This window comes from Protopterus annectens, chromosome 3.part1 (assembly GCF_019279795.1).
Source record: "Protopterus annectens isolate FY-2018-M chromosome 3.part1, PAN1.0, whole genome shotgun sequence".
Lineage (NCBI taxonomy): Eukaryota > Metazoa > Chordata > Ceratodontiformes > Protopteridae > Protopterus > Protopterus annectens.
Genome location: NC_056732.1, coordinates 1,544,092,186 through 1,544,104,465, shown reverse-complemented (window position 1 = coordinate 1,544,104,465; position 12,280 = coordinate 1,544,092,186). Strand labels below are relative to the sequence as shown.

General features: G+C 37.8%; 1 protein-coding gene across 1 annotated transcript in view; it reads right to left on the bottom strand.

The window, feature by feature from the left end:
• LOC122798558 (nitric oxide synthase, brain-like) overlaps positions 1-12,280 on the bottom strand; it is a 638,878-nt gene that overhangs the window by 302,939 nt on the left and 323,659 nt on the right. Inside the window, exon 12 of the mRNA XM_044067612.1 lies at positions 7,791-7,935. Coding sequence (XP_043923547.1) covers positions 7,791-7,935 — 145 coding nt within the window. The remainder of the gene's footprint in view (positions 1-7,790; positions 7,936-12,280) is intronic.

Here is a 12,280-nt window from a genome sequence, read left to right as displayed (position 1 = left end):
CCTCCTCATTCAGACTGCTTCAAGTACTCCTTCCAGGTACTTGAAGCTATTAACTTGTTCCACTATTTTCTCTTCTATCTCAATTCTCAGTTTCTTTTGATTTGCCTGTTTGCTGGCAGGGGTTTTGTGAGGCCTGATTATATAGTTAGGGGGCCTTGATAACCTGTAAGTTCCCTTATTTCGTAATATAAATTTCATCCCTGAATAGCAATATTGTGCTTACAAATTGGACTTTGAATTTATTTATATTCTATTGCTGCATGTTTTATTTTTTTTTAAGTCCTTTTGTATTCTTTTGCTTGCTTTGATAAAAACTGCCATTTTTTTACGGATTATGATAATGTATTGTTATACCACTAACTACACCACTATTTTAAGGATAACTTTATTAGATTATAAAACAGGATGAATATTGTAAATAATGAATGATGAAATTCTTTATATTTTATTTTTTAAACAAAAGTGACAGTTATGTGGCAAATTCATTTCTGTATTGATATAACATATAAAATGTACTTTCAGCTTTTCTGATTTGTTATTGCTTGATTGTCTCTTTTATGAGATCTGTCTACAAAAAGGATGAAAGAAAGAAATACATGTTTTTTTCAAGTATTTCTGTTGTGTTATCTAAGGATATATGCATGCATTTATTTGTATATGTATGTTTGTATCTATGCAAGAATTTTGTATGCTTAACTTTTATTATACTAATGCTTTAAAAGTAAGAAAATGATTGATACTTGTCATGAAAGGTGATATTGCCAGCCCAGCTATCTGGAAATTTGTAAATAATTATATGTCATTTGTGAATATCAACATGATTTATATAGAAGTGTGACAAAGAGAGATACTGCCAGCACAGCTGTCTGGAATTTTATAAATGGCTATGTGTCATTTGTGAATGTCAACTTGCTTCGTGTAAGATGCTTGTGTTACAACCTTATCAGAACTGTAATTTATGTGGATATCAAACTGTTCATACAGAAGTATGTGTTGAAAAGGGTTTGTAAAGTACTGAGCTTAAAGATGTATCCACAGTGTACCCTACTGGAAAAGAACATAAATGTATATACACTATTGTAACAGTTTAGATGTATATATTTTAATAGAGGATACTGGAACATGGGAGGTTAACTTGCAACACTTCAGAAAACAGTTGAAATTAAATTACTTTATGGCTGGGCCATAAAAAGATGTTATCTTTCAATTTCAGTGCAGTAACAGACACAATGTCTATCCTAGGAAGCTTTCTCTATTGTGAAATAATTACTAATTTTGAAATGTGTAGGAAAGTTATTGTTTTATGACTTCCAGGATCTGCCTAAATCTGAGGGAAAAGCCCTTGTCTGTGTATTTTCACAGGTAGATGCTAAATACTACCAGCTGGCATCAATGTTTGTTTTGAGGTTGGGAACTGATGTCAGATGACAATAAATTATGTCATCCTGCAAGTATCCCAGCAGTAATATTTGAGATATAAATTTGGGAAGTCTCTGAGTGAGAGGTAGTATTTTGTATTTGCCTTTGATCTGTCAACATCAAGATCCTCTCACCACATCTGCCTTGCTTGCTCTGAAGTAAGTTATTAGGGTAGAGTAATTCTGTTAGATACATCCAGAAATATAGCAAAGCTTAGCTTAAATATTTTTCTTTATTTTTTGAGACTGTCCTGCAATGTTGTTTTAAATATTTCCTGTGATTTTAAACTCTGATATCATTGTACATATATATTTAGTATTGTCTTGTTCTTTTACTATTTATTATTAAATATATTTAAACATTTCATTGTGGGTGATCTTTGTGAGACATATTTAAGTTGTGAGAGTAATTGCATATTTATTTGGTGACACTGTGTAGGCCACTACTAATAGCCTTGCTCTTTGTCAAACTACCATTTATATTGATAATAACATTACACAGTAAGATTGGACACCCTTTGTTAAGGGCCTTAAAGTAGCCGATAAAGAGCTGGCTGGTGGCAGTAATAACTACCTTATAGTCTGAGCAGAAGGGTGCATAGCTAGTAAACCTGTGCCAGCCATCCCCAGGTGTGTGTTTGTGTAAAACAAATCTCCAAGAGTGTGTGTGTGTCAGCTACTTAGGCAGGGACATGAAACACTGGTTGGAAAGAGAGAGCATTGGAGGTCTTGGCTTGGCCACTCAGCTGAGATCTCAACTCTATAGCTGTGCCAGTAGGGAGTCTTACTGGGGATCTGGAGAAACCAGCACCAAGTTGACTGTGGTGTCTTTGCTCTTAAGGGAAATTCCACTTGATGAGCTGCATCTGGAAATACTGTGTGTGTACCTGTCATCCTTCCAATGTACGTCCCCTGCTGTTGCTAGTGGCGAGGATTGAGGCTCCTTTATTACTGGGCCAGTGGTAGAGTGTCACAATACTGAACAAGCAAGGCAAGTGCTATTTGATTAAATTAAAAGGTTTTTCTCACATTTGAATTTAATCTTAGCGCTACAGACAATTGTTGCCCAGCCTGCCAGCACATAGGAGTCAGATATCTCACTAACTATATGATGAAAGTGTGAATGAATGCAGGTGAGGTGGCTTGATTATAAAACGTATTGTGCTTCAAAAGCATACGTATAGTTTTCTAGGAAGCACAGCTTTAATAATGATCATATTGGCAATCAGCATGGTGGAAACTCAATGAATTAAAGCATACATACATGTATTCATTAATGCTGTCTCCCATTATTTTGGAGAAGGTTTGGCTGATGATATGCTTCCTGCCTTATTTAGTTGACTTAATATGGTACTTTCTACATGCATTATGCATGTTTATTGTTATTTTAATATGCTTGTGCATTTATGTAAGGCTTTACTTTTCTGTACAGTATCTAGAAATAGGTTTAATTAGTCTCCCCGTTTTTGCATTCTCCATTGCCATGGGCACAGTTTAATCTTTGAAAAGACAATTTTTTACATTTTATTCCTTTTATTGTTCTTGATCAGGCAGCATCCTGAACTTTGACTTCATTGCATTTTTATTAGTTTAAAATATGTTTAATTTCTGTAATAATCACATTTCTGTCTTGTTTTCTTTTTTGTTATTTCATGCAAATGGCAAGTTATTGAATTTTGTATGTGTGTGTGTGTGTGTGTGTGTGTGTGTGTGTGTGTGTGTGTGTGGTATTTTTTCCGTAATTATTTAGTGGTTTCTTAATTTTTTTAGAAAGGAGGGCATCCTTGTATTTGCTGCTTCATCTGCTAAGTACATTTCTGAGATGGTAGCCACTTGCTCTGTTGGGATTATCTTTAGACAGCTTAGTGAAATCTTCTTGTAATTTATCTTTCAGGGAAGGAACTTGTTTTAGAGGGCTTTATGCAGAAATAACTGCTCTATTAGGGCTGTAGTTTATACAAACAGACTTTGAGTGCTAATCTAACCATTGTCTAATGAATGTTTATCTCGCCTGTCTGTAAGGCTTTGCAATTAATGCGGTTTTCTGTCAGTAACTTTTTTTAAAGGGTAAGTAGTGCACACAATTTCATTGTACTTAATATATTTATTAGTCTATGAAGCAAATGGAAGAAGGTACAGTAAGTATTTCAAAATAATTGTAATAATTACAATTTGCATGAATGCTCCTAGACACTTGATTCTTATATAAGCATAACTCTGTCACCCTAGCTCCCTCTTTCATGCTCTCTTTATGTGCTTATTGAGAAGTGCTTTAAAATATAAAAATACCAAAATACCAAACATCATAGGTTCATAGGTGTTTACTAGGCTAATGACCTCAATGGCCTTTTTAAGCCTAGCCATGCATACCAAATCTCTGACAAGTTCTGATACCCTTGATAAGTGTAAGCATGGGCCTGGGAGATGAACCATTTACAGGTTACCTGTGTCCATTAGAGATAGGTACCAAACCAGGGATGAATTTTCAGTTTCCCATCAAATTGTCCAAGTTGCTCTTGAACTGGGATAGGGAGGAACTATGCTTCACATGGATGAGGAGCCTGTTCCATAGATGGGGTAGTCTCTGGGATACATACCTATGTCTCCAACATGTCCTACTTATATCACAAGCAAGGTTTAAGTCTTTAGTATAGGTAATTCTGGTGCTGTTTGTTTCCGGATATGTATGAGGTCCATCAGAGTGGAGTCTGACAATGCCCTGTATGCCAGGCATAAATTTCCCCTCAAAACCCTGTAGGAGACAGAATACAAGGATAGAGCCTTGAGGCTGTCTGCATAGGACATTTTACTTATGCCGTGTATTCTTTTAGTGAGGAATCTCTGTGGATGTTCCAACTGTTGGATATGGCTGCTTAGGTACATAGCAAAGGGGGCATTGTACTCAGTGATAGGTCTGATGAATGCCAAATAAAGTGAAAGAATGACTTCCTTGGACTTAGATGCCATACCTTTATTTATAAGTTGTGCCACTGCAGAACATGATAGTTAAAGGCTAGATTACTATCTATGTGTGTCCCTAAGTCCCTGACAGCTGGGTCAGCTCTAAAGGGTAGGTTGTCAATGTGATAGTTACCAGGGATGGATGACTTCCCAAAGGATACTATTATGCATTTCTTGGCATTTAGTTTTGGTCCATGGCTCTGACACCAGTTGTTTGTCTGTGTCAGCCCCTCCTGGAGAACATTTGTGTCAGTGCGAGATTCAATTGCAGCTCCTAATTGGCAATCATCTGCAAATTTCATCAGCCAGAGACCACTGACATTAGCCTTGACTTCTGAGAAGTAAATGCCAAAAAGGAGGAGTCCAAGGACTGATCTGTGAGGGTCTTCACTTGTAATTGGCCTCTTTGTAGAGGTTGACTCCTCAATTCTAACTTCCTGGGTCCTGTCTGTGAGCCAGTTGGCTATCCACCGGATGACATATGGATTTGTACCTAACCTTTTGAGTTTGTCAACAATGCCTGAGTGGGGTATTGTGTCAAATGCTTGGCCAGATCAAGGTAGGCAGTATGAACAATTTTGCCCTCATCCATTGCTTTGGTGACCTTCTCAAAGAAGTCCACCAGGTTGAGTAGGCATGATCTGCCCTTGACAAAACCAAACTGGGTTGGGTCCAGTGTCTGGAGGTTTACTATATCTCTATTGATCACCTCCATGATAATTCTTTCTATGGCTTTACATATAAGACTAGTGAGACTTATAAGTCTGTAGTTTCCAGGGTCTGTAGATGACTCACCTTTTTGTAGATGGATGACTGTTGCCTTTCTTCATTCTTGAGGCACAAAGCCTGTTTGGAGACTACAGTTAAATAGTAATTCCAGAGGCCCTGATAAGTAATGTTTCATGCTATTTAGAAGGCATCATGGGATAGTGTCTGGGCCCATTGATGCAGTGTTCTTGATCTTAGAGAGAGCATTAAGGACCTGTTCCCTAGTGATAGCAGGGGTAGTTATAGTTGATGATATTTCCTGTGGGAAGGTTGAGGGGGAGAGAGTGGTATGCTGGAGCTGAAGTTGCCAGCCAGTAGGTTTAGTGAGTGTTCTGGCTCAGTATATATGGCTCCATTAACAATGAGCTCTGTATACAATTGTGTATTGCCTTTGATGCTGTGGGTATACAGTAACTAAAGAATGCTTTGTAGTTGTCCTTGGTCTGGGAGGTCACATTACCTGAAATTTGGCTTTGGTAGACTTTATTTGTCCTCTGAGCGGTTTCTTTAGTTTGATAAGAGTGTTTTTATCTTGATGAGTGCTGCACCTCCTAATTTTTGCCATGATTTTTTTCCTTCTGTTATGTAGTCTATTGATGTGATTCCATCAAGGTGGCTTGTTTTTTGAGTTAGTTCTGTAGTTATTTTGTTGTGGGTACAGCTGCCTCTATGCAGCTATTAATATGCTTGTATAGGGTTTCTGTGAACAGTTCCACCTAAGCAGCAGTGTTCTTGGGGTTTATAGGTGCTGAAATTTTGCCAGGTTATCACTTAATAGTATGAAGTTAGCCTTAGACTAGTTCCTGAATATTACAGGGTTAGTTCAGATTCCATGTTTTATTTTTACTTCAAAGGAGACAATTTTTGTGCTCTGACCTTACCAGAGAAGACATAACACTAGGGGGTGTGCAGCAATATCCATATTAGTGAGGACCAGATCAGTATGGTTGCACCCCTGGGTGGTGTATTGACATTCTGGTCCAGGGAGTTTCTGTTTGCAAAATCCAGGAATCTCTGTGCCAGTATGTTTGGTGTCATATATGATTCCCAATTAATAGTAGGGTAATTAAGGTCAACCATGAATAAGGTATTGGGTTGAATGGTGAGTGTTTCCAATAAGTTTAAATACATGGTATGGGTTTCCTGGGTCATAGAGTGGGACTTATAGCTTGCAAGGAAGTGGTATAGGATTTTGCCTGTGATAATCTGAACATGGAACAGCTGAAATGCATTGCCCTGTTTGACAAGCCTTTATTGACTATCCCTAAACACTTAATTGGATATTGAATTTCACTCACAGGTATAGTACAATAGTGCCCTAAAATCTCCAGGCATGAAAAGGATATAAAAGAATATTATTAGCAAGTTGAAAGAATCAAGACTACTGTCTATTATACCATGATCCCCCCAAAACGTGCACGCTGATTGGCCAGTGTGCACATTGTAAATCGAGTTATACTAATGGAAAAGGTCCGTCGCCCGGACTTTTTCCATTAGTATAACTCTTTAAACACTGTCTCGCTATGTTAAATGGGTTTAACATAGCGAGACAGGTTAAAATATTTAAAAGCAACGGAGAAAGCAAGATCTCCGTTGCTTTTTTTACTGTTTCGCTATGTTAAATGGGGTTAACATAGTGAGACAGTTTTAAAATAAGCAACGGACATCTCTGTTGCTTATTTTAAAACTATCTCGCTATGTTAAACCCATTTAACATAGCGAAAAAAAAAGCAACGGAGATCTTGCTTTCTCCGTTTTTGCTCAACTCTGATGTACGCGCAGGCGCAGTACATCAGAACTGCCGGATGCCAGACATCTGCGAAGGGCAGTAAACAGGCATTATACTATGCCATTATTTAAGAAAAGTAATAGTTTCTTTTCTTAAATAATGTCATGGTATAATAGCAATAACCCACTTCTGGGTGTGGGTAATGCTGTATTTACCCACGGCTGGCTTTGTTCCACGCCAACCGTGGGTAAATCCAGCATTACCCACACCCAGGCATGGGTTATTGCTATAATAATCCCAAATAACAGCAGGTACAAACTGAATAGCTAAAGTGATGGATCTGAGCCTTAATCATTTAAAAGGTCATTATCTTGGGTAATATAAAAAAAATGAAAGAATCTTTAGCTGTCTCTCCATCCATTTCATGAGACACAACCATTAACAACTTCTACTAGATTCCTCAGTCATCTAAGTAAAATGTCATGATCTGCAATATCAAAGCCTACAGTCATTTTTTATGCAGTCATGGTAGATGTTTCTCACCATGACTAACCAAATCACAACATCTACATAGTATTTACATAGTATGTCACTTTGTGAAATAGCACTGCAAGGAATCAGAGAGTTCATGGCTTGTAAGGACGGCGTCAGATGGAGTGAACAGCATTCTCTTTAGCCATTCTTCTAAGCAATGATGTATACATGTATATTAAAAACTGTTAATGTAAAGGCAATTTACAAGGTAGATCAACTGAAAAATTATGGCATATGAAACTGTGATATGTTGGGATACGAGCTTATTAATATAAGCTATCCTGCTGAACTCATTATACATGTAGCAGAGAATGTGAGAAAGAAATGTCCATTGGATTAGTCAAACTACTTAAGTTGGATTGCATAGCTTATGCATTTACCTTTGGACAGAAGGCCAATTTAAAGACTTCACACAGCATTTTTGCATAGGTTTCTGACTTCCCTGTTTCCGTTGCATAAAGAATCGTTGCCTTTACTCTTCTTGACATTGCTTGACTCATCAACTTGGCTGAAAACTTCACTGCTCTGCAAAAGGCCACAGTAAAAATACAATGAAATTCCATTCCACTGATTAATTAATATTCCTGTTACATTAATATACTTACATAGCTAGAGAAGTGTGTGTGTGTGCATGTGTGTGTGTGTGTGTGTGTGTGTGTGTGTGTGTGTGTGTGTGTGTGTGTGTGTGTGTGTGTGTCTGCGCGCGCGTGTGTGTGTCTGCGTGTGTGGTGTGCATGTGCGTGTATGTCTGTGCGTGTGTGTTTACTATGCAGTTTATCAATAATGCTGAATTCAGATGTATAGAGAAAATGTGTGATTCATACATATAATATGGTAGTAAATTGAAATTGTTATTGCAACAAATGCATGAGTAATTTGAGAAAGTCATATCAGTTAAATACATGGCTATTCATCAGGTTACTTTTTTCAAATATTGTTTTCATTTTCTTCTCTCATGGGTACACAGTATGTGCTCTTTGAATGTTTCAATAATTTTTGGCATCAGCTGGAAAATACTGGACCATCAGAAAATGTTACTAATGTTGTAAACTTGTTTCAAGTGTTCACATTGTCTACCTTGAAGATAACAGAATATTTCTTTGTTGCATAGTTCCTGTTTTCTGATTCTCACTGTATGTAAGAAAGATGATAGGAAATGGGCCATTAGGTTAAAAAACATCCTGCTTCTCCATCAAGGGAAAGAGAGCTGGAAAGGAACTTTCCTGCATGCATGCAGCCAGAGTGACTGCTGGTGGAAATGAATCTGCATATTGCCTGCATTATCTTACAGCTGTTTGACAGAATATATGTAACGCTCACTTCTGCACAAACCTCACCAAACATAACCATGGCAAAGAAAGAAAGAAGAAATAGTTGGCACATCTGGGAAATGTATCTTTGGAAATTAAACCTAAATTAATTATGAGTATATCTGCCCAGGCTTTAGGGAACCTACAAGGACAATGTATGGTGAAAGTGAAATGGGATTCAATGATATGATGAATAATCAGACGCTTAGGAATTTTTTAAGGTATATAGCAGAGACAGAATCTACCATTAATATGATATCTGTAACTTTTCAACAGGTAGGAAGCTTAGCAAACTGGGTGAGTCGTGTGTTCTTTAAGCAGCAACCAATTTATAAGGCATTATATTCTGATGCATTAGATTTGTCTTGCCCTAACAGCTTGTTAAGGTACATGATAGTTATACAGCTAGTTGGACAACTGTATATAAAGACTTTTAAGGCAAAGAAATACCCTATTACTGGTATTCCTGAGTGGGACAGATATGATTAGCGAGATGCAAAATAATGCAACATGAAAGAGCTATAACTAAATAACAGCACCTTTCAAAAGTGTAAGCATTCATGGTATACCTGACTTAACTAACATACATGTAAACAGTCAGGGTATACCTGACTTAACTAACATGCATGTAAACATTCAGGGTATACCTGACTTAACCGACATACATGTAAACATAAAGGATATACCTGACTTAACCAACATACATGTAAACATTCAGGGTATACCTGACAACATATGTGTAAGCATTCACGGTATACCTGACTTAACTAACATGCATGTAAACATTCAGGGTATACTGACTTAACTGACATACATGTAAACATTCAGGGTATACCTGACTTAATATATGTGTAAACATTCAGAATACACCTGACTAAATATACATGTAAACATTCAGGGTATACCTGACTTAACATATGTGTAAACATTCAGGGTATACATGACTAAATATATGTGTAAACATTTAGGGTATACCTGACTTAACAGATGTGTAAATATTAAGGGTATACCTGACTTAACATACATTCAAATGTTCCCATTAATTAAACCAATCAGCCTGCTAATATTCTAAATAATGTTTTTGTGTTATGTTTTGGTATCTTATATAATACACCCCTGGATTTACTAATCTTCCGTGCAGGACTAGTCTAGTCCTGCAGGGAAGCAGCAGTTTAGGAGGAGGATGGCAGCGCGCCATGCATATTAATGAAGGCGTGCTGCCTGAACCCCTAATCCTGCACGGAGCATGTACGAGTGCAGGGGGAGTGTCTGAGAGCAGAGCTCTCAGAATAAACACGCCCATGCAATATAAAACAGCAGAAAGTGGAAATAAATGAGCGAGGCCACTCATAGTTGTCCACATATCCCAACCAACAGCCCCCCATGTGTACAACAGCAACAGTGCATATAAATAAACCGAAGAAAACCCACTATATTTATTTAAATCCGAGTACAGTTAACCGTAAGTGCACGGGTGTAACCATCTCTGAGCTACGGTTAAAGCAGCTTAAAAGGCTGAAGAGGATAACAAGGAAGATATATGCAAATGAAGCAACACAGCAATAGTGTAGTGGTCAGAGCATCCGCCTAATGAGCTGGCATTCCCGGTTCGAGTCCCACTGCAGCACATACCATTTTCCATGTGAAATCTGTACACAAACATTTATTTACATTTTATTGCTGTACAACTTACTAAACAACATTTAAATGTGAAATGGAGTACTGCATTAAATGCACATGTGAAGAGTCAGTACCATAATGAATAAGTCAGCAGTAAGCAGGCGTAAGTACAGATGAGCAGTAGTAAGCATATGTAAGCACCACTAAGCGTGTGCAAGTGCATTTGCACAGGGTGAAGCAATGCCGACACAGATTAAGCAAAGGAGAAGCTAACTGGGTGTAAGACACTGTGACCAGAAGCCAGCAGTGCTTACCTCTGGGCAAACCTGCTTACAACCTCTTGAAAGTGCCTTAAGCACACTGTACCCAACGGCCGGTGTTCTGCCCAGCAACAAAACAAACAGCTTCTGCAAGGACAGAGCCCAGGACCATGCACACCATACACAAAATGATTTACCACTAAGCCATGCCAGATATGCAGAAATTGTATGTTGTCAGAAACATAACCCCAGCCCAGTCATGCAACAGTACAGAGAATGTATACCAACAGCTAGATGGGCATGTGTGTGCAAATATATCACTATCTAAACAGATACAACATATCTATAGATGTAGTCACATATATATATATATATATATATATATATATATATATATATATATATATATAAATATATATATATATATATATATATATATATATATATACACAAATATATGAACAGATATACATGCAAATGCTGACAACTACACATATAAATGTCAAAATCTATATGTCCACATATACACATCAAGTGACATATATACATATATATGCAGGTATATCTCTCTGTAGGTATATTCCAACATAGTTAGAAATATGTAAGTAAATATATATACCCACAGAGGTATATATGGCCAGATATATGTAGATACCAATGGAAGATGAAAAGAAACATATATGTCCACATGCACCATCAATGGGCCTGAGAGGCCCCAAACAATATACATCACATACAAATTTGCATACCCCCCACCCAGCCAAACATGTCCACCCTGCAATACACTACCAAGCTCATAGTATTGTATGTCTGTCATTGAACTAGGGAAATAAATTAGCCCTCTGTCATGTGTCACATGTCGACATCACATACCCCTCTCCCCCACCCACTAGGTGGGCCGAGCAGTTCAGGCACATCCAACCCAGGCCATCCCCAACCCATACATGCATAACCACAGTTCTGCTTCCCCCCACCCACAGCACACATGCAGCCACCATCCCTACCCTGGTTACCAGTCCGTAGCTACCACACCATCACACATTGCCTCCTCACCCCCCTCAGGACCCATCCCGTCTGATTTTCCGACTCAAGTATCCTAGGTGTGGCACACGCCATAGACCATGCACGTAGCCAGAGGTACCTATGTAACCCTGGGTGTAGACGAAGGTCGAATACCCAATGTGTGGGTTGTCCCGCATGGGACGAATGTATTCCTGGTACTAACAATAGATGTCACGGTAGGACTCTGTGTACACTAACGGATTTAGTCATAGGTATCGCAAAGCATACGTGGCACACAAGGTTGGCCGGTATGCACACAAAACACAGTATCCAGCAATACAAGTCAACATTACAGGATATGTAGCTAAATATTTAGAGGTATATGTGTTTGTATAAATACCCATAACTATATAGATATATACCTACCCCTCTCTGTAGTACAAATGTATACATACATAGATAGACATATAAATAAATACACACATATACATATATACATATGCAGACATCTATACATCCACATGTTGTTAGATATATATTATATATATATATATATATATATATATATATATATATATATATGTGTGTGTGTGTGTGTGTTTGTGTGTGTGTAGATATACACAGATATATAGCTATGATAAGATACAGCACTTAAGAATGACCTATGTTTACAGGCCA